This window comes from Ovis canadensis, chromosome 3 (genome assembly GCF_042477335.2).
Source record: "Ovis canadensis isolate MfBH-ARS-UI-01 breed Bighorn chromosome 3, ARS-UI_OviCan_v2, whole genome shotgun sequence".
Classification (NCBI taxonomy): domain Eukaryota; kingdom Metazoa; phylum Chordata; class Mammalia; order Artiodactyla; family Bovidae; genus Ovis; species Ovis canadensis.
Genome location: NC_091247.1, coordinates 221415683 through 221443486, shown reverse-complemented (window position 1 = coordinate 221443486; position 27804 = coordinate 221415683). Strand labels below are relative to the sequence as shown.

The window sequence follows — 27804 nt, the reverse complement described above, 5'->3', positions numbered from 1 at the left end:
TCCCAGTTGGGGTTTGCAGAATCAACATGGTCCTGCAGCCACAAACAAAACAGAGAGGACCAGCTCAAGGGCTGGGGCTCTGGAACATTCCACGGGGAGCCTGTGTCCACAGTCCCTCAAGAAGCCAAGGGCTCAGGGCGCAACCTGAGGAGGACGGCCATCCTCTACCTTGAAGGCCGCAACACGCGGCCCAGAGGCAGTGAACTGGAGAACCCGGGCCAGAGTCAGCCCACTCTGACACGGTAGGACATACCCTTGATTTCAGTTCAAGTCAGTTTTACAAAGTACACACACGCTCCACTGGATTTCCAGTTTCTTTTGAAAAATGCAAAGATCTGGTCCCACTGGGCCCACATCCCACAGGCTACAGTTGACTTGGGTAGGGACAACCTCTCCCTGTGGTTGCGGTGTGTCTACCCCAGTTCACCCCAGTCCCTGCCACCCAGGTGTCCTGACACCAAGGCAGCCTGACGGGGCCGCCCTGCAGGACACACCCAGCCAGGGCTCACGTGCGTCACCCGCCTGGCCCCCGAAAGGCGCTGGAGCTGGTGACCCCCGTGGCAGGCCAACAGGCCCGTCAGCAAGGAGACGGTCGGAGGCAGCACTGGTCCCGGCAGAGGAAGGCGTCCTGCCCAGCGGCAGGGAGAGAGGGGCCAGGGCCCCCGGCGGTGGACAGCCCCTCCACGCCCTCCTGGGCCAGCAGAGATGCCGGCCAAGAGGCACGGCAGAGGCAGGGAAGAAGGGAGGCCTGGTAAGCGGAGGGCGGCCCAGGGCTGCAAGGCACTGGCAGCTGAGGTGGTCTCTGTTTATTGTCAGTGAGGAAAACCCTCTCAAGTTAATACAGTGTGATCTTTCCCTGGAGGTGTGCTGAGGGAAGGGCCCTAAAGGCACCCCGGAAATAGCTTATAGCAACAGTGCTTTGCCCCAAGAGCTGCTGGGCACGTCCCCTGGGGTGAAGGTGCTGGTCCCCATCGGCTCCTCCTCTCCCACAGCCGTCCCAGGGGGTGAGGGGCCATCAGTCCTTTGGAGGCGACAGAGTCGGGAGGGAACAGACAACAGGCGCCTGTGAGGAGACAGGCTGGCGCTGACCACCAGGAGCAGGTCCGCCGCACCCCAGCCCTGGGATGGTGGGGAGAGCCCACGGGAGGGGCCGGGGCCACAGTGGGGTGAAGGGCCAGGGTTAGCACCTACAGGCAGCATGCCTGCCTGCTGCTGGTCTGGGGCCCGCCCGCCTCCCCCGAGGCCTGCCCTTGGGGGGCTCAGCTCCCGGGCACCCCACCCGCCCCAGCACCCTGTCTCAGGCAGGGAGACTTCCTGCAGAATGAGGGGAGGTGAGGGAAGTACCTCCTAAGACTTCGAGGAACAAAGGGAAGGGTCTGTCCATGAGGCCCCTTCAGGTCTTGAGGACACAGTAACTACCTCCAACTTTAATTAAGAGACTTCATAAATAGAGCTCCTGAGTGCGGAGAGAGAGAGGCAAGGCTGCCTGCCCTGCCAGGATGACAGGGACTCAGACCCAGGACGGCAGGGAGCGGGAAGGGGCCGGCGTGGCCGAGTCTGGCTTGCCGACCTGCCCAGAGGGCAGGAGACCCAGGCCAGAGGGTCGACCACGGGCAGACCCTCATAGGCAGACAGACCCTCTGCTCCCCTCCGCACGAGGTACAGGAGTGAAGCGGGACCAAGGGCAGGGGCTCATGGGACGAGACCCTGCTCGCTCCTGGGGTCGGTCACAGCATCTGGAGTCAGGAGAGCCAGGCGGGGGGCTCAGAGGAGAGGGAAGAAAAACTCTTTGGCCCAGACCAGCCAGAAGACCCTGAGGAGGGAGAGGCCATTACCCAGAGGCTCCCTCCCCTAAGTCATCTTTCCTCTTGACTGATCCTGAAGGGACACAGAAGCTCCCCCCACCGCCCCGCAGAGCGCAGCCAGTGCAGTGGTGGTATCCCCAGCTGGCAATCTGCACCGTTAGCTCCTGTCTCCGGGGCACTTGCTCTTGGTATCACGCTTGTTTCCTAGCAGCTTCAGCACCTTCATGGTCTTGAACTTGCCCTTCTTCTTGCCCTCGGACTCAGCCTCCTTCTGGAACTCTGCAGAAGGGAAAGGGCAGTCGATTGGGGCGGGCCAGGGAGTGGCAGCCAACAGTCTCAGCCCACCACCACCCCCACATCGCCTGGAACCATGGACATGTCCCTTCATCCTTTTGCGTCTCCAGTTCTGCACCTCTAGGATGGGACCCCACCCCTTCCCAGCATTTCGGTAGGCATCGGGACACGAAGGCAGTGGGGGAGCCCTAGAGCACGGCTGATGTTTTATCTCGAAAAGCCTCTATTCCTCTACAGCTCTGTGGCTCACAACACAAACACTGACTGTCAGAGCTAGAAGAAACCGCAGAAGTCATCTGGCCCAGTCCCTCACTTATTATGGACAAGGAAAATGTGAGTTTGAAACAGATTACCACCAGCCAAGCTTTTTGTGGGTGCCAGGCCATGGCTAAGTGCTTTATACAGGTTATCTCAGTCATCCTCAGTACCCGCCCGGGAGGTGGGTGCCTCTGTTCACCCCCATCCTGCAGACAAGGAGAGTGAGGCCTGAAGGGGTGAAGCGCTGGCACAAAGCCACCCAGCTGGGACACGTCAGAGCTGGGACCAGATTCCAGTCTAACTGGAGCCCAGACGGAACCGCAAGGCCACAAAATGAATCACTGAGGGAACCAAGATTAGGCCCAGGCCTCCTGACTCCCAGTCCAGTGCTCTCTCATCTTCTCCAAGGGCGGGAGTTAGGGGACTGCTCTTTGAACCCACAGACCCCTCCTGAACCAGCTGCGGATCTCAAGGAGGAATGCACAGCTCAAGGCAGACATACCCTGGGAAAGGGCCCCATACGCCACCACCCTCCCTGTTGGTACCACAGCATTCCACACCCATCTTCCTGGCCATAGGTTGGCCTGCCTTGCTACACATGACCTTCTTGGCAAAAGAAAGGCTTGCACACACTGTCCCTGTGGGTACCCCTTCCAACGCTGTGTTCAACCGGCCCCCCCACCCTGCAGGAGTTCAAGCGGGCCAGAGCCCCAGGAGGGGCCTCACCTTTCTTCTTGATCATGGCTTCCAACATCTTATCTTCCTCTTCCTCCCTGAAATGAGACAGGGAAGCTGAGTGTCCCACAGGAGGAAGGGCCAGATAATCTCTCAGGCCCCTCCAGACTCTCTGAGTCCACACAGGCTGAGCAAGGGGGAGCTGAGATGGTTGGCAGTGAAGGTCTCATCCCCAAGGAAGCCCCGGGAGCCCCGTCCCCAGCCAAGTCACCTCTGCCGGTCCTCGTCCAGGCAGTTGACGATGGCGTTGCGCTGCTCGATGAGGGTCACGAGCTCTTGCATCAGCACCTTCTCTCGGCCCCGGTCCTCCTCTGTCCAGTCCTTTTCTGCTCAAGGAGAAAAGCTGGGGACATGAGGCCCAGGAAGCAAGGAACCAACACCTAAGTGCTAAGGGTGACTGCCAATCAGCCCCACGCTGGACACCATGAGGACAAGGAGAAGCCCAGATGGGTGGGGATTACAGTTTTTGGAGAAACGGAGGTTGTTGCAGAAGAGACCAAGAATACCAGTCTGCCTACCAAAGAGACTCTCCCAGGGGGCTCTGAGAGGACCAGTACAACGCAGGCTCTGCGAAGAGAGAGCAGCATGGCCCAAAGAGCTTCCTGTTTATGTAAACCAGTTTTCCTGGTTGCGTTCATGCAACCAGTGTTCACTAGGTGGTTTCTTGGGGGAGGCAGGATTAGGGCTGGGCCTGCTAAGAGTTTCCAATGGCGGGCTGGCGGGAGTGGGGAGATACCAGGGAACCCCAGGGAGCACATACAGGAGAAGCAACGTGACCCAAGAGGCATCCTCGGACACCCATCTAATGCCAGGAAGGAGGGGGGACTAGAATGGACCCTGGGGGTTGGGAGACCTGCCAGGAAGTGTCCCTGATATCTCAAACACCTGCTGCCCTCCCCGCCCCCATCTCCTGATTTCAAGAACCCGGGCCATCCCACAGAACCACACCCTCAGAGACCCACCTGCTCCTTGGTATTCCTCTAACCCAGCCTGCAGATTTCCAGGGGACGGATGCCCCCACATATGACCTTCCTAATACAACATCTGCCACTACAGGCTTCCTCACCCCTCAGCCATGGCCCAAACCCACACCGCCTCCTCTTGCCAAAACTGGACCAATGGCCCAGCACAGTTCCAGGGGACAATGTGGGTTTCAGAGTCATCACTCCAGTTCAAAGCCTACTCTGCTGTTTCTCGAATCTGGGGCCTGGGTAAGCTATGTCCGCAGCCTACACGGGGAAAGCTGAGGCTCAGGGAAGCTAAGTCCCTGATCAGTGTCCCAAGGCAAGGGTGGAGCCAGTGCCTGTTTCCGGGCAGCCCCATGTCCCCAAGCTACAGCCTTACAGTGTCTTACGGATCTCCGGCCCACCTGGGGCCTTTAAACCAGTATCACCCTCCAAAGGCAACAACCAGGACGGGAAGACAAGCCCAGGATGCACTGCCATCTCACACGGGACTGGAGAAGTAACACACACAAGGCCCGGGGCCAGGTTGGCCTGGAGAACAGAGGTGCGGGCCCCTCTCAAGCCACAAGGTGTCGCTGCGGCTCCCTCGGCATGGTGGCCACGCCCCAGCCTCCGGAGATTTGGGAGTGACTCATAGAGGGCAGTGGAGGGCTGGGACATTCTGTGACTTCCCCGGGGGCATTCCTGACTCTGGGTCTCATCCAGCCTCCCAAGCTGCCCAGTCAATGGGAAAGCAGGGCCACCATCCCAGACAGGAGGAGGGACTGTGTGTGTGCAGGCACACAGCCAAGTCAGAGACTCGGAAAGAAGCCCAGCTCCCCCACCAAGGGGCAAGACTCAACCTCTCTGGCTCTCCGTTTCCTCATCTGTTCAATGGGAAACAACGATTCCTAACCACCTAGGCCAGAGGAAGTGGTCAAAAGCCCTGGCTCCTGCCTCTGGACGTGCCACAGTCCTGCAGTCTCTCTCAGCCCACAGCTGTGCTTCACCCCACGTCGTGGGCAGACCACAACTTGGTCACGTAGTAAGCATCAGCCCCTCCAAGGGCGCAGCACATTTCCACATCCCATCTCCTGTTCCTGAGAAAGCCCTCCCAGGTGGGCACCTCCGTTCCTATGTCACACACGGAGCCACTGAGACTGCGTGCCAAGCCCGGGATGTGCAGCCAACACACATCCTAAGGGCACCAGCAAGTTCCCGCAGCGCACAGGACGGTGTGGCTCCACGCCCGGCCCCTCCCAGCTGCTCCCCTCCATCCTCAGCACACCCCATCCCTCCCTCCCAGAGTCGCTCTGAGCCATGCCGTGCAGGGGGCCCTCCCACTGGCCCTCCCTGCACCAGCAGAGTCCTGCCACACTCTGACCTAACGGCCATGAGCCCAGAGCTGCCCCAGGACAGAAACATGCTCTCCTCACTCATCCAGGCAGCCCAGGGCCCTGGAGACTGATTGCCCCCAACCCTACACCCAAGGACCTACCCACCCACACCTTCCAGGGGAGGAGGGGGCCAAAAAAGGTCAGTCTGAAATACCTGTTCATGTATGTGAATACTCATAGCAGCATTACTCATGACTGACAAAAAGTAAAAACAACCCAAATGTCAAAAAAAAAAAAAAAGGTCAGTCTGCTCCTGGCCTTGGAGAGCTCTCTGCAGGCCCGTCATCCGACGCACAGATGTCACAGCCCCATGCGGGTCCCCTCTCCCATCTTGGCTTGAGTCTATTAACCCCCTGTTAGGACCCAGACAGCACCTCCCGCCATGTCCTCTGGCCCTGCTCCCACAGTCTGCTCAGGCCTCCCCATCAGGGCTCTGTCCGTCCTTCCCCAGCCCACTCCTCCGTGTCACCAGGCCCCAGGGCAGGTGACTGGGGACGGGCCATGGCCACTGTCACCTGGCTTGTTGAGAAGGCACCGGAGCTCGTACTCCACGTCGGCCTGCCGCTGCTCCAGGTTCTGCTGCTTGAAGCTGGAAAGTGGGAAGAAGGTGACTGTTATTTCTACCCTGGCTGCCTGCCCTGCCCTGAGCTGATGAGGGAAGAAGGTGAAGATTCTCAGTCCTGAGCTCTGTGGATTCAGGGCGGGGGGAGCCGGGCGGGGACAGAGGGGAGGCAGGACTCACACATAGATGAGCTCGGACTCCCGCCGAACCAGCAGGTGCTTCTCGTGGATGAGCTTGAACCAGTCCACCAGCATGTCGTCTTCACGGCCCTCTGCAAGCCAGGTGCTCACTGAGGCCAGGGCTGGCAAGGATGCCATGGCGGCTCCCACCCTGGGGAAGAGGCTTCCCCCACCTGAGTCCCCCCCACCCCCTGCCAAGCCCCCCACAGCCCCCACACCGTTCACTCCGCCACGCAGCTTCTCCTCCAGCAGGACCCCACGGTGTTCCAGGGCATCCAGCTGGCGCTCGATGGTGTCTATTTCTCCGTGGATATCCTCCTCGGGGATGTACTGGTCGGACTGGACCTGCCCAACAGCGCCCAGTCACCTGCGATCAGCCCGCCCTCCCGTCTGTCTGCCGCCAGGAGCTTCCCTCTGGCCAGTGCTGGCCTCCCAGGCTCTGTCCCACACCCCATGCCCTGGGTCCCAGTGCCATCAGGCATGCCCAGAGGGTGACACAACTTTCTGCCTCTCTTGGCAACTTCCTCCCCTCCTCTGGCACTCCAGAAAGGACATCATAATATGAGAAAGTGACCCAAAGGAGAGAGAAACCAAGAACACTCTTAAGCTGTTTAAGTAGAAGTATGTCATGTGAAGGCTTTGATCCTTGCACTATTATTAGCAACAATTTAAATGCATCACCCAGTGCTTTTGGTCAGAGCAGCTGATCTGCTCAAAATTCCCCCTGGCTGCAAGTCAGATCTCCCACCTGGGCCTCCCAGGCACGCCCCCTCCCACATCTCAGGGAAGCTGCCCAGACGGACCACCCTGTCGCAGGGTCCCACAGGAAGCCTGAGGCCGCCAAGGCATGGGGCCGGAGCCCAGGTAGCCAGGTATCTGGGGCTCCCAGCAGATACCTTGCGTTTGATGAGTGGGAAGCCATGTCCTGGGGCAGGTGGTCTCGCTGGCTTCGAGCCCCTGGTGGCCTTCTTTACACTTGGGGATGCTGTGGGTGATGGCTTCCGGTTAAAAGGATTCTCCTTGCAAGAAGACTAAAGGCAGGGAAACATGACAGAAGATATTAAAAGTCAGGAAGGGGCAGTGGGACCCTGGGAGCTTGATCACGTGGATCCACGGAAAGCAGGGCGGGTGGGACTCAGGCAGAATCTCCCAGCATCCAGTCTGAGGCACCCAGTCATTCAACAAAGACTTCCACCTCCCAGCACCCCTCATGTGCAGCTGCCATACTGGGTGCTGTTCTACACGCTTGTCTAATCCTCACAACCACTCCACAAAGTGGGTCATGTCTGCCCATCTTACCGGTGAGGAAACTCAAGTTTTGAGGGGTTAAGTAATTGGCCCAAGGTCACATTCTTCCCAAGGGCCCAAGCTGGAGTGTGACTTGGTCTGTTTCAGGCCGGGCAGCCCTCCGGCGCTGGGGGCAGTGGTCAGGACGTGCAGTTTAGGGCAGGACGAAGCAATGGTAGCTCACCCAGGCCTCACCAACACCCCTTTCCCAGCAGGGATTACAGGGCTCAGCACTTTGCCCAGGGTCTCCCAGCCAGGAAGTACAAAAGCGGAATCCCGCTTTCAGTAGAGGGAGGCAGCCCCTGCCCTACCCAGGAAAGGCCCCCATCCTACACTGCTCCTCCCCAGGGAGATCTCTGTCCTCTCTGAGGCCAGCAGAGCGGGCAGGCCCAGCACGGGAACAGACCCTGCCTGCCACGAGGGCAGTGCCAGCATCTTCCCACCACTTCCCCCAGCTCATCAGAAACAGGCGTCCCTGAGGCCATGGAGTGCTCCCAGGAGGACCTGGCTTTCCAAGAGCTGGGGGAGGAAGGGGGAGGGGAGAGCTGCTCACCTCACCTGTGCCAGCTGCTCAGGTGGGGGAGGGGGAGTTCTTTGAGGCTGCAAGTTGCTCTGGGAGCTGACGTAGGAGTCCAGGCGCGGCTGGGAGATAGTCTGGTCCCCGCAGGGCAGCACCTACCCAAGGGCCTTGTCTCCCGCCCTCAATGTCTCAGATTCCCTCTGAATCCTAGGGTGAGGGTAAGGGATGGGGCACCCCAGGAGGAAGCCCCCTTGGGGCTCTGCCCTCACCCTCCACAATCACACCTGGAGCACCTCAACAGGGTCAGACAGCCCGAAGGCCCCAAGTCCCTCAAGGGTTCTCGGCAACAGAACTTCAAACCAACCCTTCACACACCCCAAGGCAGGAAACGGCCAGCTGCCTGTAGTGGGGATGGGGGGGATTCACAATCAGCTCTCTCCTCCACCCACTCAGCAAGGAACCCTGGGACCCCTAAGAACATCCGGAGGCCCAGAGAAAAGGCGGGACCTTGTCCAAGACACACAGCAGGTGGTGACAGCTGGGCTGGGGGTGGTCACCCAGACCAAAGAAGGTTAGATGGCATTTGAAAGGTGCACAAACCAACAGCTCCGGCTCCTCTGCAGACTATCCTCTGTCAGGCTGGTCAGATCAGGACTACAGCCAGCCTGGGGCCAGCCTCCACCCAAGGCAGGTGAGCCCCAGGCCCTCAAAGGACTGCAGAGTGCGGCACCAAGTGCAGGATCAGAACCCGCTGGTGGACTTCCCCGGTGGCCCAGTGGCTAAGAATCCGTTTACCAACGCAGGGGACTCGGGCTCAATCCCTGGTTCGGGAAGATTCCACATGCCTCGGAGCAACTGAGCCTGCACACAACTACCGAAGCCCACGCTCTCGGGCCCGCGTGCTGCAACACCTGAAGCCCGTGCGCCAAGAGCCTGCGCTCGCCACAAGAGAGGCCCCCGCAAAGAGCAGCCAGCACATCGCAACAGAGCAGCCCCCGCGCCTGCAGCTAGAGAAAGCCCGCGCGCTACAGGACCCAATACAACCAAAAATAATCAATTAATAATTTTTTAAAAAAGAAGCTGGTGGCTTCAGACTTCCCTATTGGTTCAATGGCTAAGACTCTGCAGGGGGGCCCAGGCGCGATCTCTGGTCAGAGAACTCGATCCCACATGAAGCAACTAAGAGTTTGCATGGTGCAACTAAAGATCCCATGTGTTGCAGCTAAGACCTGGCACAGCCAAATAAATAAATATTTAAAAAAAAAAAAAGGACCCTGGTGGCACAAAGGGACTCTGGTCCTTTAATTAAAAAAAAAAAACAAACCCTGGTGGTACAAAGGGACTCTGGTCCTTTAATAAATATTTTAGAAAAGAAAAAGAAAAGATGCTGGTGGCGCAAAGGAGAGACCTCTTGGTAAACTAGGTGCCCAGAGGAGTGTCCTGCCCCCGGTGACCCCTGGTTCTTGGCGGGGCCCTGAGAAACAGGTGCTCCACCAATCACAAAGGTCATCTGGAAAACAAGCTGCCAGGGGCGGGTGCCCACTGCAGCCCCCGGAGGGGACGGAGCGTGGGGCCAGCTTGGGAGGGGCCTGGGAAGGGAGCGGCCGCAGGGGCTGTCTGTACCCCCGGAGTGGCCACAACAGAGGCTCCCAGCAGAGCTGTTTCCTGGGCCCTCTGCCTGTTGAGAGCTGACCTCTCCGCTACAAGTCCACCCCACTACAAACTCCACACAAGGCACAGTCATCTCGGTGCGCCACCCCCAACCTGGCTATGAGCACCTGGGGACAAGGACCACCACAGCCATCACCCTGGGAGCCCAGGCCAGCCCGTGCACACAAGAGCGACTCCATCGACACCATCAGCCCCGTTCTATAGGAGGGGAGACTGAGGTCTCTGGAGAAGGAACGCGACCCCAAGAAGGGCACCATCCCCTCCCCTCTGTGCTCTCTACCCCAGGTGGAAGGACAATCGTCTAGGCCTGTCTCCCTGAGCAGAGGGTGAGCCCCTGGAGGGCAAGGACAGGGTCTCAATGATGCTGTGCCAGGTTCTAGCACAAATAGGGCTTCAGTGAATGGAAAGCGGATGGAAGATGTGTGGGTGAGTGGTGGCTGGTGTGTGTGTCTCCAACAGGCACGTGCATGGGCTCGGCAGGTAAATAAGAGCTGGATGTCTCAAGACATGGAAGGTCGGGCAAGTGGACAGGTAAACAGATGGACAGGAGGTCTGGCCAGCGGATAAAAGGATGTTGAGAGGGAGCTGTACCTCAGTGCATGGAGTGATGAATGGCCAGACGGGCAGAGCCAAGGTCACCCCACAAGTCAGGGACAGCAACGATGGCCAGCCCTGGACATTCCTGCCCCGAGACCAGGCCCACGTCTGCTAGACAGGACAGCAGACACTCACCTTCACCTGCAGCTGCGGGGATGAGGCTAAAGGGGAAGGCGCAGGGCTCTTGTCTCCAACCAGCACAAGGGGGCTGAGGGCAGTGTCACCGCAGGGCTTGGCTGGTGGGGGACCCGGGCTGCCCCTGGCATTGGGGGCAAGCCCAGGGCTGGCTTGAGGCGTCTGGTCCACGCTGGCCTGCACCAGCTCCCCGGAAGAGGACAGGGAAGAGTTGGCAGAGAGGCTGGCAGAGGTCCCAGGGGTGCCAGGGGCGTGGACGGCAGGCTCTGAGGAGCTCTTGGGCACAACGGGTGGTTCCAGGAGCTCCTCACTGGGAGGCTGGCTGGAGCTCTCGGACGACAGGCTCTCCACGCTGAGGGCTGGCGATGGGGTAGCTGAAGGCGGCTCCGAGCGGGACAGGCGGGAGGCATGGAGAGCTGCACAAACCAAACCGCGAATGGGTGCCGAGCGAGGGGGCAGAGACAGGCCGCAGAGACAGGCCCTCTGGCCTCGCCTGACACTTCGCTCTCGACAGTGAAGTAAGAGGTGGCCCAGGAAACCCAAGTCCTCCACATCCAGGCAGGCAGGCAGGAGCCTCAAGGAGAGCAAAGGTGGGACAGGACTAAGGTCACTGGCAGGCAGATCACCCAAATTCATGCCGCACATTCTGGGCTCTGGCCTGCGCCTCGTGGTGCAGCTGTAGCCCTCGTTTCCTTATGGCTCTTGCTTCCTCCTCTAGTGTGCTACAGCCTCTGCTTCCCCTCCCATGACTGACTGATCTGACCCAAAGAAAGCCGAATTGAAAAGGCAAAAAGGCCTCGCACTGAGCAGAGGTGGAGGGAAAGCAACAGGGGAGGAGCAGCAGGCAGCTCCTGGCCAGGCACTTTCAGCCTCATGGACGACAGCTGCCACACTTCAAAGTATCCTCTGTGCTTTCCAGGTGAGACGACAGACTTGGAGAGAAGGGCTGGGATTGGACCCAGCTGTGTCTGACTCAGAGCTCATCCCACTGGCTGCCTCTACCGCCCACCACCTCCAATCAGCCGACTCACGCACGACCCACCATGCTCAGCTGGAGGGTCCCAGGGCCCTAGCAGGGGTTGGGGGAACCTGGACCACTTGAGCACTGGCCTCCTGTCATTTCTACCGTGCTCTCGGCCTCACTGTCTGAGGGACTCCCACTGAGGTCTCCGAGGCAGCTGGAGCCCCGCGGTGATGGAAGGGGACCGGGCATTGGGCCCGAGAAGACTGCAGGATGAGAGGGACGGCCGGGCGGAGGGAGGCACAGCACCCGGGACCTGGCCCACCACCTCCATCTTCCGGGGAGACTGAGGACACACACAGGGGACGAGCTGCTCAGAGTCACTAGCGCCCGCGTCCCTCAGCTGGGTCAGAGCCTCAGGCGCCTGGAACTGGAGGGCAGTGACTGGGTGGGCAGGACTGGAGCTAACCCTGTCGCGCACCTTCCTCAAGCCTGACTCTGTGTTAATAAGCACATCAATGGATAACACATTTAATTCTCACAACCGTCCTGCAAGGTGGGTTATGAAGGGTTGAGAGTAGAGTCGGAGAGCCTGGGTTCAAATTCTGCCTCCACCGCTTAAGTGCTGTGCGGCTTTGAGCAAATCACTCGCCCTCTCTGTGCCTCAGTTTCCTCAACCACAAAACAGAGTGCCCGACCTACCCCAAGGGTTTGCTCCGATTAACTGAGGGCACACACAGCGCCTGACCTGGAGGGGCGTCCCACGGCACCCCTGCCCTTCCCGGGCCCTGGGCTCACCCAGGTGCCCAACCCCAGGGCCCCTCTCCAGGGAGCTCCCAGGAACGGCACTCACCGAGGGGGGATGTGCTGGGTGCTCGGGGGGCGGGGCGCTTCTTCGTCTTGGGGCTGCTCGTGGGGGTGATGCCGTACCAGGGGTGCAGCGACTTGGGTGTGGACTCCAGTGGGGTCGAGGCAGGGCCGGGGGCCGGGCTGGGTGCAGCGGGGGGCTCCTCCTCCTCTTCCTCAAAGGGGTTGTAGGGCTTGGGCTCTGGGCCCTGTGGGGCCGCTTTGTCCACACCTCCGTTCTCCACCTGCCTGCCTTCCTGGCCCGGCGGCGGCCCGGGGCTGCTGCTCGGGGGCAGCGGGGCTGGCTTCTTCTTTGGCTCTGCCTGCACCAGTGTGATCCAAGGCGGGTCTTTCCTGGGGGCTGGCGTCCTGGACAGAGGCCAAGAAGAGGTAGCACCCATAAGCAGGCAAGGAAGGGGAGCGTCCTTCTCTCCCCAGACAGTGCATCCCACAGTGGGTAGGTGAGACACGGCACCCTTCCCCTCTCCCACCCCAGTCTGGTGGGGCTCGTCTGGGCCCAAAGCCCAAATGGAGAGAGTGGGGGGCCCTCTCTCTTCCCCTCCCTCTGCCTCTCTTTGTCTCTCTCCACCCCCTGCCCCCCTGTTCAGGGACCATACAGGGAAAGCACAGCTCCCAAAGAAGAACTGGAAATCGAGGTTCCTTGCCTGTGATGTGGGGTTCCAGGGGGAGGAAGCTCTGAGTCTGGCATACAGTGGAGCTCTGCTGGGTCTTTCTATACTCTGCTACTAATTCTTAAAACTACTCTAGGAGGCCTAGGCCTCCCACACTCCAGAGGCTTGGGGAGATTAAGGGACTCCGGAGGCAGCCTGCTACCAGGCCCTGCTGCCCGCGGGGAGAGGGATCCCAGGGGAGCCACACAGGAAGGGGGTGTGGCCACAGGCTCCTGCCCACCAGAGAGGAGCCCCCCCTTTTCGGGAGGGGGCGCTGGTGGGTCACATGGTCTTGTTGCCGACCCAGACCCCCAAGGGGTACTCCCTTTTCCCCCCACCCCGCCAGGGCCCTGAAAGCCCTCGGAGCCAGCGTACCTCTCTGACAGCTTGGGGGTCCCTCTGGGCTTGGGGATGGGGGGTTCTTGCAGCTTCCCTAGGTGGGAAAGGAGAGTGAGCCAGGTAGTGGAGTGGAGCAGTCAGGGAGCCAACCCCAGTGCCTGCCTCACCTAGGAGTGCCCTTCCATCCCACCCGGTAGGTCGTGGACTCCAGGTGGCCATGGCAACCTCCCCTGCACCCTGCACCTCCCCAGTCCAGCGCTCGGGGAGATTAAACACCAGAGGTAACAGGTAGAGAAGGTCAAAGCCACGAGGCCAGGACACCTGGAGACCACCACCCCCTGACCTCATGCCTTTCAGTTAAGGAGGGGGAACCCAAGTGCCCCTCTGACACTTTCCCAAAGTGGACAGGAGATCACCTCCTCCTGAAAGTCTCCCCTGACTCCCCAGTGTCCTCCGTGAATTCCACAGTAGCCTCTGCTCCTCTGTTGTTTTTTTCAGGAATGTTTTGACTCTTTATTCCTTCATATAAATTTAGAATCAACTTGTCAATTTCCTCAAAAAAAGAAAAAATCTACCAAAAAACCTCAAACTTAAACAAAAGGGTAAAATATAACATGAAGTGGAACAGGATTACACAGTGCATGTAACTTTTTTAAATAAAGTATACAATTCTGTGGCATTGAGTACATTCATCTTATACTTGTGTGATTCTTTTAATATTTTCTCACTAGACAATTTTATTACCCGAAAATAACGCTTTATTTCTTTCTCATTTTTTTTTCTGGTGTTTCCCAGCTGACTGGGGCCTCCAGTACAACGAGGGACACAAGACTGACACTGGGCCTGCCATCCAGGTCCCAGACATTGCTTCCTCCTGTCTCCCACTCCTTCCTAGTTCCTGGAACCTTCATCAGTGAAACAAATCCCTGGTATCCTGAATGCTCCCTTCACATTCTGGCGCTAACAACCTCACTGTCCCTGAAGACACAGTTTTCCCTGCAACCTCTCAAGTCAGGCTGTCTTCCCCCGTGGCCCTAGTGCCACTGAGTGTGGGGACGGGGCAGGGTCCTCCCTGACCCCCACTGCTTCTTTCTGTGCACCCCCTTTTCTCCCCTCGTTTCAGCTCTGAATCTCCTTTCATCAGATGATACCACCGCCCACTACCCCTTATTATTGCTGTTGCTTAGTCACTAAGTTGTGTCCGACTCTTTGCGACACCACGGACTATAGCCTGCCAGGCTCCTCTGCCCATGGGATTTCCTAGGCGAGAGTACTGGAGTGGGTTGCCATTTCCTTCTCCACGCCCCTCGGAGACCGGCAGCGCCTCCGAGGCACAAATAGGTCTGAATGCCCAACTCAGGAACCAGTCTCCATGAGCGTGGAACAGAACAAATCCCAGAGGGAGGAAACCAGGGAGCCTCCCTCCCCCAGGCCTCTACAGATAAGAGTTGCCCAGCACGTCTCGGGTTGCAGAGAACCTTGTTCCTATGAGCTCATGAAGCCCAGGGAGGTCACGTGGGAAGATTCTAAGGGGCGGGGTGGTGAGGCAGAGATCTCTACTGCAGGGCAGGAGGTCAGCCTGGGGAGCACCCCAGGGTACACCTGACCAGGGACACAGCTTCCCCAGCCCCTGAGCAGTCCTTGCCAGACACCCAGATGTAGACAAACACACAGGCTGGGCGTGGGGGCAGGTCACCTGAGTGTGGACACACAGAGTCCCAGACACACTGGGGACACAGGCACCTGTGGTGTGCACTCGCTACACGCCCCGAAACCAAAGCTCACAATACAGACACACAAGAACACACACCTGGGACACATAGAAGGGGGCGGTCCAGGCCAGAGACGGGGGTCTACATCCCATCCCCCCAACATGGAGAACAGAGCATGCAGAGCGGCCTCTGCATGAATTAATAACCTCAGTGCCACAGCTGTCCCCAGCATATCCACCACACACAGGCACAGACAGCGTGGCCCCATGGATACCCCCCGGTACAGATACATTTAAACAGCAGCCACACCCCAGGGAGCGCCCAGCCCCAACAGGACCCCTGCTCACCATTCACCAGGCCGCTGCCGCCTCCCTGCTCCACCAAGTTCTCCTGCTGCAGACTGGACCGGGGCCGGGGCGTGGGGGGCGTCGGGGCTATGCTCTCGGAGGCCTTCCTGGGGGCGGGTGTGGGGCGGCTGGCCGGGGGGCTGGCCAGCTCCTGTGGTCTGCCGGGAACCCGGGGCTTGGTGGGGACCTGGGGTCGGCCCTCGGGGCTGGCCTTGGGCACGTCCGCCTCGGCCCCTGCAGTCGCCTTAGGGCTGGGGCTGCCGCCCTCCACCTCCTTGGTTTCTTCTGTAAGTTGCTGCTGCTTTGGCTGCGGCGGGGTTCCAGGCCTGGTCCCTGATCGCCCACTGGGGCCCAGTCTGGCACAGTGCTCTGCACACACGAAGGTGCCCTCCTCTGGCCCATTCCTGTAAGCTCCAGGGAGCAGCGTGCTGGAACACCGCCGACACCTGCCAGCGAGAAGAGAGGTGGTGGGGGGGGGGGTGTCAACTTAACCAGCCCAGGGTGCTGGCTACCCCTTCTCCAGCAGCCAAAGCTGTACCTTCCACTCCTCCCGGCTGCCAGCCCGGAGGAGTCCTGTCTCAGTACTCATACCTAGCCAGCGGAAAAGGAAAATGGTAACTGTCAGAATCATAGTAGAACAAAAAAACCACGCGAAAGCAACACCATAGTTGTGAAACATGCCTTCAGTTTCTGCTGCAAGAGGAAGCAAAGGTTCCCCCCTCAAGGTTCCATCCAGTACGCAAGCCACCACTCATTAGTGGCTCAAAAAATCACTTTAGTGGTTTGCAACCAACCAGGTTTGTTTTGTTTTTCTATGAAATAGAATAAAGTACAATGTATCAGAGTGTATCACACTTGTTTTATGACCCTAATTCCAGTTGTATATCGATTTATGCAAATTTGATTTCATGGATGTACCTAAAACTGGCGTCAAACATGCCTTACTGGTGGTTACCATAAAAAGATTTTAAAACACTGTCCTGACAGCCAGACATGACAGCATCAATGCAGTGTTTGCTTTTCTCAAGATTTGGGCCCTCATGACACCTCAGTTCTGCAATCAGGCTGGTCCCACCAGCACTACATCTGAACGTGCACGCGCGCGCGCACACACCCACACCCATAGCTGAATACATGCTATAACTCCCATTCACTGGTTCTCATTGACTATTCAGTTGTAAAACGGTTTCCATACATTCTCTAAGCTATTTATATATTCCCTGCCTCTTACTCAAGTTTCTTTAAATGGTCACTTCCCCCGGGAACCACACATTCAAAGCAAGTTGTTACTATGATTTTTTTAACTGCTTTCTTTTTAGAAAACACAAAAGCAAAATAAAACAGAAGAAAAAACTAAAACTAAAATAAAAATTTTTTAAGTGCTTTCTTTTCTCCGGGCTTTTAAAGCATATTCTGTGCCCTGATCCTCATCAGGTACTTAGCCTCGAGGAGCTCTGGCCCCGTTTCTGTTTCTATTTCTGGGACTGAGCCAATAACGTTCTCCCTTCGCTAGTCTGTTTGTCCGTCAGTAAAACGGCGATAAGAAAGATGCTCCAACACGCAGGGCGGGGCACGGGGCCTGGCAGCCCGCGGTGTTGAGTCTCGGGGCGCTCCCGCCCCGCCCGCTCACCGGAAGCAGTGCCGGTGGTACAGCTTGCCGTCGGCCAGGTAACGCTGCACCAGGTGTACGTGCTGCTGGCAGGCAGCGCACGTGCTGCTGGGGGTCCGGTGGGAGCCCTGCTTCGACAGGCTGCCTGGGGAGCACTCCTCACCCTGCAGGGAATGGGGTGAGGTTAGGGTCGCCGGCCCTTTGGTTCAAGAACGCGCCCCGTTTCCCCGCTCTAATGGTGGCCATCCCCCGAGTATGCACGGTGCTAACTGCTCCACCAGAACCCCGGAGAGGCAGAGGGTAGGAGACTGTCACTGTTTCACCCTGAGGAAGCCCAGAAAGGGAAAGACTTGCTCAAGCTGAGTCAGGATGGAACAAAAAAAGCCTGGCTTCCAGTTTCTGGGGCTCTCTCTGCAAGAAGGCACCTTCTGGCTACATGAGCCTTTCTCCTGTCCCTGCAGGTGAACCTTCCCTCACAGATGACTGTCCTCTGAGGCCCACCTCGACTGCCTTCTGTCTCCCAAACCGGAGCCAAGATTTACATCTGTTTCTCAGCTTCTAAGCACTGTGACCTTGAGCAAGCTGGCCTTGGGTCCGTACCTGCCCAGTGTAATTCTATAACCCCGCCTGTGTCAGCACCACGCATGCTCACTGGGCACCCACCCTGGGCCAGGCTCCCGGCCCCTCAGGAGCTCTTCCAGCAAGGAGCAGAGGGGAGCAGGTGGGGAAAGCCCTTTGCATACTGGGAAATGCTGTCCAGATATGAAAGGCTGGGGTCACCCAATGAGATCTCGGAACTGACAGCGTGACCCCCACTTCCCAGCTGAGAGATCTTGAACAAGTGGCCAAACCTCTCAGGGCTTCAGTTTCTTCTCGTTATATCAGGACACACAATACCCACCTCCCAGGGTTGTCGGGAGGAGTAAGCAGAATCAGGTTAAGAGGTTGACAGTTCAGTCTCATGAGAATCAAGGGGAGAATCTGCTGTATTGTATGTGTGAGTCTTGCCAGTCCCATGATGGAGGGTCAGTGCCCTGGATGCTCTTGCCCCTCTGGGGTTGGCCTTCCCCTGCCCCTGCCCTCTGCCCTCTGCCCTGGCCTATGAACCTCTACTTCCAAAGCCAGCGGGAAAGGGACTGAGAACACCCCCTGAACTCGGCAGTGGCAGCTGTCCCCCCCAACCACCCCCACTTCCCTAGCCCCCAGCACTGCCTACCTGAGCCCTGTCTCCTGGGTCCGCAGGAGTAGATGCTTCGGATGGCGGGGAGGACAGCGCCAGGCCCTTTCTGGGTGATGAGACACCGGCTGCTGAGAGACCAGAGAGGGGCCCTGAGGCAGCTAGAGATTCTGGAGGCCCAACCTGGCCTGAGCTTTGGGCTCCCCAGCCACCACTTGATGGTGAACCACCCGAGGCAGTGGGACCAGGCTCCCACTTCACACAGACACAGGGGATGCCTCCACTGCCAAGCTAAGTGCAGAGGGCAAGGTACCCAACCTCGCTGGGCCTCCACAGAGTGGGACAGTGAGTCCCACCACCCAGAGCAGTGTGAACAGTAAGGCATGAGGACAATCACAGGACCAACGGTGCCCAGTACATGAAAGGACGGGTGGCTTCCTTCCCACCAAGTTTAGCGGGTGAAGGAAAGGAGGGGGAGGAACCACACGGTGCTAGCCTAAAGCTTCAGGAAGATGGGTTGGCTCCCTGGGAGCTCCTGAGGAGCTGCCCTGCCCCTGCCCAGGTGGCCAGTTGCAGCCCTGAACCCTGCCTTCGTGCCCTCCAACCAGAAGAAGCCCAGCCCCTACCCCACCTGCCTCCTCCAAGACTGCCCCGTCATTGCTTCAGCAAATCTCCACTGGGCACCTACTCTGTACTCAGGGATTAAAATAACCCCCACAAATTCAGAGAACTGTATACAAAAAGAAAAAAAGTCAACACTGCTATACGATAATTCTTAAAAATAAAATCCAGGGAGTTTCCTGGTGGCCCAGTGGTTAGGACTCTGCGCTTCCACTGCACAGGACACAAAATCCATCCCTGGTTGGGGAGCTAAGATCCCGCAAGCTGTCAACCAAAAAAAAAACCCAACTTCCTTACTGGGGTCATAATCCATTAACGGACCCTGAAATCAACTGAGGGGACTGTAACCAGCATATTGTAAAGATGAATTAGAAGAAAATATCCGTAGGCATCTTGTATTCTAAGGGGAGAATCGTTTCCTGAACCTTGTTTCAGCGACATATGTATACATGAACATGGATTATAATGGGAAACACATTGTTCACCATGAGTCATGGTCAAAAATTTGGGGCCCACTCTATACCCCACCATCCTCACCTCCTCATTCTCCCTCACTCCCCTGGGACACACAGGCCCCTTGCTTCCCCCTTGCCTGGAATATTCCTCTCCAGATCTTCACACAGCCTCCTTCTCCTCCTTATTCAAAGCTGAGCTCAACTGTCACCTCCTCAGAGAGGCCCTCCATGACTGCTCACCAAAAATAGCCTCTTCCTCCTCTCATTGCTTTTTATACCATTACCTTATGTTGTTTCCTTATCCAGCTCACCTGAAATTACATTCACTACTTTGTTCTCGCTCTCCCTCGCCCATCCTTTAGACTGCAAGCTCTGAGTCTGTGGCATTCTCCACTCTCTCCCTAGCACCTCCCACGGTGCCTGGCACACAGCAGAAGCGAAAGAAATATTTGTTCAATGAATGAGTAAGTGCCAGGTACTGGAGTCAGGCAGCTGTAGACTCGACAGAGATGGTCTACAGGGGAAAGAAGAGTAATCGAGATGCTGTAACCAGAGTCTTCTGCGTTCACCAAGGGGTATGAAGCTACAAGAGCACCTGGAGTACATCAGGGCAGGCTGCTTGGAGGAGGCAAAATGTGGAGATGAGAGGATGAGTAGGAAAGAATGTGCCAGGGCATGGGAGGCAGGGAACAGGGACTAGAGGATCACCAAGAGGAAAGACTTTAGCAGTAAAGGAATGTGATATCTTCAGAGCAGCACAAGAAATTCAGTATGACTACAACCCGGGGCAGTGAGCGGCTTAAGCTAAGCGGGGAGAGGTCCTCAGGAGCCTGGCTAAGAAGCTGGGCTTCATGCTGATGACACCACCCTTGTCACCCTGGGGTGGGGTGGGGCGGGGTACCACTCCTCTGATTCCCTCAGCCACTGGGCTTCCTTCCCTCACACACTGGTTCCAGATTCCATGGCGGCTCCTGGAGGTCAGGGGTCGGCTGATGTGCCCAAGGTCACCGGCCCCCACAGAGCGCTCGCACAAGATGAACAGGCATGGCATGGTGGTATCTCAGCCACAGCCAGCTTCCCAAGGTACCCACTGCAGAGACAGTCAAGCCTGGGCAAATTTACCCTTGAAGTCCCTCCCCTGGGCCAGAGTACAGAACACGACCATCTGGGGAAGGCCAAATGCCAGCTTCGCCTCCAGGGCTGGAACAACCTCCCTGCGCCTCCTCTGGTTGAGCAGCAGGTGGGATAAAAATGGTCTGCATTTAGGGACCAAGTTGCATGGAAAGCACAAGCTGTGCCTTTAGTGACAAGAAATCCCTGCAGGCCCACAGGGTGCTCTCACCCAGGCACAGCCAGGGGAACTAGGTCACCTGAGTGATACCACCCCTAGGATGCCTGGTGAGACATAGTATTACCAAGGGTCCTGCCCACCCGCCTACCCACCCACAGGGTCCCAGGAGGTGGCCCTCCAGAGAAGAGCTTAGTAGAGAGAGACTGGGGTTCGGCCACCAGGAACACTCCAGAAGAAAAGACTGAACTGTGATTCTAGGTGAGCAAGCTAAACTCTAACCCAATGGATTAAAAAATAATAATAATAATAGTAACCCTGGGTCCTAAACAAGGGCCAGACACAGGTTCATGCTTCCTCGCTTACTCCCATCAACCCTGTGAGGTGGACACTGTTCTTTTCTTTTTTTTTAAATTTATTATTTACTTTTTTGTCTGTGCCAGGTCCCAGGTGGCTCAGTGGGTAAAGAATCTACCTGCAATGCAGGAGAGGCGAGTTTGATCCCTGGATTGGGAAGATCCCCTGGAGGAGGAAATGGCAACCCATTCCAGTATTCTTGTCTGGAGGATTCCGTGGACAGAGGAGCCTGGTAGGCTGCAGTCCATGGGCTCGCAAAGAACCGGACACGACTAAGGCGACTGAGCACACAGATCTTAGCTGTGGTACGCGGGGTCTTTAGCTGGTGACATGCAAGCTCTTAGCTGTGGGAGCGTAGAGTCGTAGCCACTGAGTCACCAGGGGAGTCCCCTGGGCGCTATCCTGTCCTCATTGCAAAGGGGACCCTAAGCTGAGAGGTGACCGCGTGACCCACTATCACCCAGACAGTAAAAGGCACCATGCTGCCTCTCATCAAAGACTCAGCAGTTGAAAAATACTTTCATTTTGATTTCTAGTCAAATACACATAATGCTACTTGTTCAATTATAATATTAATCCCTAGCATTATGGGAAAGATGGGGAGTAACAGAGTATTTTAATTTTTAAATTGTTACGCTTTTTTCTATGTTCTAAATTTTCTACAGTAAGCATGTGTTACTCCAAACAACCGAAAAAATATCCTGACTCTTTTTTTTTTTTTAAGAGATGAGATAAGATTGTCCACACGGAGAGCAGAGGCAGGAGGAAGGAATGACATGGCAGGGGCCACAGGACCCGTGACAGCCGTGACGCAGCGCAGGAGTCAGGACACCCAGATTCAGTTTTCCGGCTGTGTGACCTTCAGTTCCTCGCTTCCCCTCTCTGAGCCCATGTCCTCGCTATGGAAGGTTGGGGTCTAGGAGATTCTTGCATGGGGACGCTCCAGGCAGGAGATTCAGTAGCCATCTGACTCAGGGCAGAGAAATACCCTTATACCCCCACCCCCATTCCTTTACCCCACCTCCCACAATTCCCCAGGTTCTCAGTTCTCAGGCCTTGAAGGTCACTGCTGGGAAAGATGAAGCCAAATAGCCCCACAGGATCACTGCCTGGCTGGAGAGAAAAAAACCCAGGGAAGTGTCTGTAAACAGGAAGTGAGGGTAGGAGCCAGCGAGGTGAGCTCCCAGACAGCGGATAAACTTGCCCTGCTTTGTCTCCTCTGACACTATTGTTTTGTTTTTTACTGTTTTGCCAAGACCACATGGCTTGCAGGATCTTAACTCTCTGACCCAGGATAGAACCTAAGCCTCCAGCAGTGGAAACGTGGGGTCCTCACCACTGGCCTGCTAGGGAAGTCCCTCTTCTGCCATTATTTCGCTCAGTAACTAGTTCACGTGTTTGTGGTCTGTCTCCCCCACCAGACTGTGAGCTCCTTGAGGGCAGTGATCTCCTTCACAGCTGTAATCCCTGGGGTCCCAGCCCAGCATTATTTTACTCATAAATATGTGAGTGGATGGATGATGTGGTGAATGAATGACGGGCTGCCTGCCTGCACCCTGTCTGCAGCTCAGAAAACAGGTGCCACACTCCCAGGGCCCCGCCCCTAAGGATGGCACCCTCTCACCTGGGGCACCCTCTCACCTGGGCCGGAGCCGGCGAAGTGGTTGTAATACTGGGACACGTAGGTCATGATGCTGAGGCAATCGGGGACACTCATGGAGACCATGTCATTGGGATCCAGAAGGGCAGGGATGCCCAGCTCCTTCTCGGCCACTTCAAAGGCCTGGGGTGGGGGCAGATGTCAGGGTGGGGGAAGGTTTGGGGTTGGGGGGTAGGGATGGGGGCAGGTGTAGGGGAGGGAGAAGTTGGGCAGGGTGGGAAACAGAAGCAGCCACAACAGGAAGAGGAAGAGGAGGCAGGGTCAGGGGGTGCTACCCTGCATAGGCCCAGCCTCATTCCGAGGGATAAGGGGGCCAGAGCAGGGGTGACTGGGCTCCTGGCAGCTCTGGCCCCATACTGTGACCTGGAGTGGGGAAGGGCTGGTGTTCCAGGCACAAGCCGGCCAGAGGGGAGCAGGGGGTGGGGAGAGGAGCAGCCAGGGCCCCAGGGCAGGACAGCTGCTCCAGGAGCCCCTCGATCAGTTCCTGTTCTGCAAGACCCCTGCCCTCTGATACACACCCCACCCCCCTGCACAACACACAGCCTCATCGTGGGCTTCCATCTGCCTGGGGGACTCACCAAACGGTTATTCTCGAAGACATTGTCCTTGGAAAGTGAATCAAAATCTCTGCAAAAGAAAAGGGGTCGGCGGGGAGGAGCACTGAGCAGAGGGCAGGGCCATGGGTACAGCGTGACCAGGGGAGGTGACCTTATCCCAACCAGCCTGGGCCTCAGCAGGGTTTGGGGAGGCATCTGTGGGCTGTCGAGGAGGAAACTGAGGGAATAAGCACAGGCTAAAAGAGTAGGGGTAGCCAGGTGGGAGAGAGGAAGAGCTCATTGTCCCAGGGGGCCTCCTAGTAGAGGCTGGAAACCCACTCAGAAGGGGCAGGGCTGAAAAAGTCCCAGCTTCAAGTTTATCTCCCAAGAAGCCATGTCCTGACTCAGTGGCAAATGTAAAAACTAAGACCAAGTCCAAGGCTGGTCACGAGAGGGACAGCCATGGATTGCTGACCTCACTCTGGGCACTGGGCTGAGCTCCTGCATTCAATTTGTTTTCAGCTCTACTTGGCAGGTATTCACCCCACTTTACAGATGGGGACACTGAGGTCCAGAGAGAGAAAGCCACTGTGGGGAGAGGTAGCCACTGTGGGAATCTGCATTTCTCGTCCTTCCACTGCATGTCACAAACCTGGAGAAGCCACCCCAGCTTCCTGAATCCCTAACCCAGCCCAAAGACGAAAGTTGTTTTAATGGGGCCAGGAATAGAACAAGTCTGAACCAGCCTAGAAATGGTATATTCTCCAGAGCTGCCGGCACTAAATGGCTGGCTGACCCAGCTGGGCCACTCCTGGGGGAACCCTCAGTGGCGGAGCAGCGAAGGGTGTCCTAGTTTCTTAGCTGGGACAGGTGAGAAGTGGCAGGGCCTGCCAGGGGACCCTGACTGTGGGTATCCCCCCTCCCCACCTGCCCGCTCCAGCTGCTGGAGCAGCTGAAACCGGCGGAGGAGGCCCAGCCTGCTTGCTCAGCAGCCTCCTGGGTCTTGTCCTTCTATGGCTGAAAACTGCAGTCTGACTGCTTGAGAGACATGGGCCCAGAGGCCGCAGCAGGCCAGCGCGGCCTCCCAAGTCTGGGTCCCAGGCTCTGCTCTTCCAGGCCAGCCCTTGTGGTCTGGGGCAAGTCAACAGTCCTTGCGGCCTTTGTGTTCCCATCTGCAAATTGGGGGAAGCCTTGTACCACCTCCCAGGTTGGTGGGGAAGACTGAGATAGGTGGAGGCAGGCCTTGCAGACACAAGAGAGCCCTCCTCCTCCTGCTCACCTGCAGGCAGAGTCCAAGGTGCCGTGAACCCTGGGCCGAGATAGGAGGGGGTCGCTTGTAAGCTGTCCCAAGGCCCAGGGTCGGGTGGGCTGGGAGGCGGAGGGGCTGTGTATGCACTTCAGCTCTGTTTCCCACCTCTGGCCAGGCTGCTTCCCCCTCCCCTCAACTGGGTCCCTAACTCCTCCCTCTGCTTCGCCACTGCCTCAGAGTGTGACCCTGAGCAAGCTGCACACAACCTCTCTAAACCTCGGGGTGAGGGTTAGGATTAGGGTTGTGACACCACCCCAGCTCCCAACAAAAGCCTGTTCTGAGACCAAATGAGACAAAAGCAACTTGTCAGGGCCCTGGTCTCCCCAGTGGTGGTCCTTCAAGGCTAGGGTCACATTTTTGTTCACCCCGGGCACCCAACACCCTCCACACTGCCTGGTACTTAGTAGGCGCTCCATTCATGTCTACTGAATGCATACATGATGGGAACAGCGTGAAAACTGTCCAGGTCCCCAGGATGCTTCAATTTTTCCTCTGCTTCTTCTCCCTCCCCCACCTTGGCCCCTAATCAACACCTGGGGTTGGGAAGCCTATTTTCTGAGAGTTTTCAAAGGCCTGGGAAGTTCTATTTGGCCATGGGGGAGATGAGGAGCACAAAAATGAAACCCACATGGTCCTGCCCGCATGGGAGCTTAAAGATGCCTGAATCGGGAAAGGCGGGATGGGTCAGCCCCCTCACCCACCTCCAGCAGAGGCCTGGGCCCAACGCTCCAGCAGCCTGAACCACTTAAGAAGATAGTGCTTGTCCTTACCCCTACCCCAGCCCTACTCTCACGGAGATCTTCCCCTACCTATCACTGAGGTCCTCTCTGTGCCTCATGTAGGACCTGGGCCTCAAGTTTTCATCCTGTGCAATGGGCTGGCAGCCCAGATGCTGGCCTGCCTTGCAAATGAATGATCGGACCTGATTCCGGATCTCTTCTCAGAGGGAAGCCCCTCTCTGCTCCACACTAATGCCACGTCCCTCCCTGTGGCCCCACCCACCCTCCTTGGCCTGCTGGAGGCCCTAAGCACTCTGGCCCAGCCACATGTCCCGGTTTTCCCCGCCCTGTGCTACGGGCTCCAACAGCGCTGCCTGTATCTCTGCTCATGATATCCTCTGCCTGGAAGGCCCTTCTCTGACCTGGCTCCTGCGATCTCCTTGAAGATGAGGTGACCAGGCCACCCCAGCCTGGCCCCTCTGACACAGCACTTCCCACGTGGATTTCTCAGCACTGCTTATATATCTATCACCCCCACAGGCCATAGGAGACTGTGTAGGGTTTGTCTCTTGGTTGATTGGAAGCTATTTCCATCGGCAGGTTCAGTGCCCAGCACAGAGTATAACTCTGCAGACACTTTTGGGAATAAATGAAGGAATAATACACTTGCATCATCCCTTCCTGCTTAATAACACTACTTACGATCACTAATGTTAACTGAATGTTCATCATCTTATTTAATCCTCACAACAATCCTGGGAGGTTAGGTCTTATTGTCAAGCCCACTTTACAGGTGAAGAAACTGATGCCGGATGGGATCTACTAGTTTTCCCACACCTAGGACACAGAGGAGCTGACCACAAACCAAGCAGCCTGCATTTTGTGGCTGGCAGGCTCAAGTCCACGATGTAGCTTAGCTTGACACTTGAGACCTTTCACACCCTGGCCCTGTCTCACCACCTGCCCTCCAGCCAAAACAGAAGACCCCTGCAGGCCTCCACTCTAATTTGTGGGTCCAGTCCGGGTACCCTTCTCCATCCTTCAAGCCCTGGCTCCTAAGCCCCCTTACCCCATGTCACATGCCCCACGGCAGACAGTGGCCCACCTACATCTCCACCCCATCTCGTTCACTTCTACACCCACACCCTCTCCTCCAGGGCACACCCCAGGGCCTGACCCACCACCCACAGACATGGTACCACGTGGTACAAAATAAACTAAGAGCATCTACACTATCGAATCCTTGAGGTCATCCTTCCCTTCCTTGATGAAGGATCAAATCCTTCATCCTTCCCTTCCTTCTCTCCTTCATCAAAGCCACCCAGGTGCTGTCTTTGGGGAGCACAGGTCTGAAGGTGGAACAGACACACAGAAGGTTCCAGACCCTGCCAGGGAAGCCCCATCCGAGGGGCTGTAAGCAAGATGGGCAAGGACCATGACTCTTGTCCCCAAAACAGCAGGTGCCAGATAAGCATGTATTGTTTTATGAATGAATGAGTGGAAGAGGTTCCAGGGCCCCAGGTAGGGGGAGCAGAAACCCCAAGTCAACTGCCCTGGGGGCTCTGGATAAAATCTCCGACGGAGCCTGGAAACTGGGCAGCTGAGGGCAAGAAAGAGCCATTTCACACCCTGGAGCAGCCCTTTAGGGCTGCAGGTCCAACCCTGGCAGTCTTCATTCAGCCCCCCTGCCCCATGGAGGACAGCTGGGTCCTGAGGCACACACCTGGGAGGCAGGGCTGTGTCCTGGGGGGAGGGGTGTTCCATCCATTCATCTGACCTCTGCTAAAGTAGGGACTCCTCTGTGCCAGGCACTGTGCTAGTGCCTTGGAGAAGAGATGGCCCAGGGGAATCAAAGCAAGGGGGCCCCACAAAGAGAACGGGAACCTCAATGCCGAACGGGGAGGGGGCCGCTCAGAGCTCCTGTTTAGTGTAAGAAAGGCCCAGGGTCCCGGAGGAGGGCGCGGGTGCCTTTTCAAAGAGTCCATGCCTTGGGGGCTTCGGTGTCCCTTTGGCGGAAATCAGAGCCCTGTGGGCGGGGCCAGGCCCCCGGTAGAGGGACCAGCACGCGGGGCGGGTTCAGCGTTCCAGTGGGCGGGGTCAGGGGCCAAGTGGGGGAGGGGTGCCCTGGATCGGAGGGTCTCGGCGTCCCGCGAGGGGCTGGGGGTCCGCCGAAGGGTGGGCGTCTCGGCCTCTGGGGGCGGCGTCTGCCACCGCCCCGGCTCCGCGTCACTGAGGGGGGCGGGGGGTCCCCAGCAACGAGCCCGCGCCGCCCTGCGCCCCGGCCGCCCGCCCTCCCGGCACTCACAGCAGGTCGGGCCGGTGCCGGTGCAGGATGGCGCAGAAGGCCAGGCCGTCCCGGAAGGAGCTGCTAAGGTCGCGGATGTCCACGCCGCGGTAGCCCTCGCACTGGCGGCGGCACCAGGCCAGCAACGCGCCCCGCGGCCCCGCCATGAGCAGCGCGGGGCTCGGGCCCGGGGACTTCACCCGCAGGCTCGGCTCGGGCCGGTTTCCGGCTGCGGCTGCGGCTCGGCTCTGCCCCGGCGCCGCTAGGAGCTCGGGGAGCGACCCGCGGGCGGCGGGCGCTAAGGCGGGGAGGAGGCGGGGCCGCGGCCTGGGAGTCCTCGCTCGGGCTCCCGGCGCAGGGTCTTGGTTCGGCTGCCGGCTGCCCGTCCGGACCTGCCCAAGCAGCCGCCGCCCGCGAGGCCCGGCCCGGCCGGCCGCCGCCGCCTACTCACCGCCGCCCGCTCCCCTAGCTGTGGGCCGGCCCCGGGCGTCCCGCTGATCTCGGTCCCCGCCCGCCGCCGCCCGGGAGC

General features: G+C 57.9%; 1 protein-coding gene across 3 annotated transcripts; it reads right to left on the bottom strand.

Annotated features, from left to right (window-relative positions):
* Window positions 1-301: 301 nt before the first annotated feature.
* MICALL1 (MICAL like 1) lies at window positions 302-27804 on the bottom strand. Of its 3 annotated transcripts, none has more exons than XM_069581616.1 (16): window positions 26715-27804; window positions 23006-23054; window positions 22409-22550; window positions 18086-18177; window positions 16891-17033; window positions 15261-15706; window positions 13238-13295; window positions 12199-12560; window positions 10385-10800; window positions 7071-7205; window positions 6393-6519; window positions 6176-6266; window positions 5949-6022; window positions 3304-3418; window positions 3084-3130; window positions 302-2084 (listed from the first exon to the last, which is right to left on the bottom strand). In XM_069581616.1, the coding sequence occupies exons 1-16, from the start codon at window positions 26753-26755 to the stop codon at window positions 1963-1965; spliced, it is 2460 nt and encodes an 819-aa protein (XP_069437717.1). In that variant the 5' UTR covers window positions 26756-27804; the 3' UTR covers window positions 302-1962. The 3 variants fall into 3 exon arrangements, with proteins under 3 accessions (XP_069437717.1, XP_069437715.1, XP_069437716.1); XM_069581614.1 differs by having other exon boundaries at window positions 27297-27804; XM_069581615.1 differs by having other exon boundaries at window positions 18086-18174; window positions 27297-27804.

Bases quoted from the DNA above. Each gene is read 5' to 3' on its own strand.
- MICALL1 (XM_069581614.1), bottom strand. From the start codon at position 27,442: ATGGCGGGGCCGCGGGGCGCGTTGCTGGCCTGGTGCCGCCGCCAGTGC. The intron at 6,520-7,070 runs GTATCTGCTGGG...GCTGTTGGGCAG, and splicing joins TCCCACTCATCAAACGCAAG to GTCCAGTCCGACCAGTACAT. The intron at 6,267-6,392 runs GTGTGGGGGCTG...CCTGGCTTGCAG, and splicing joins GCTGCGTGGCGGAGTGAACG to AGGGCCGTGAAGACGACATG.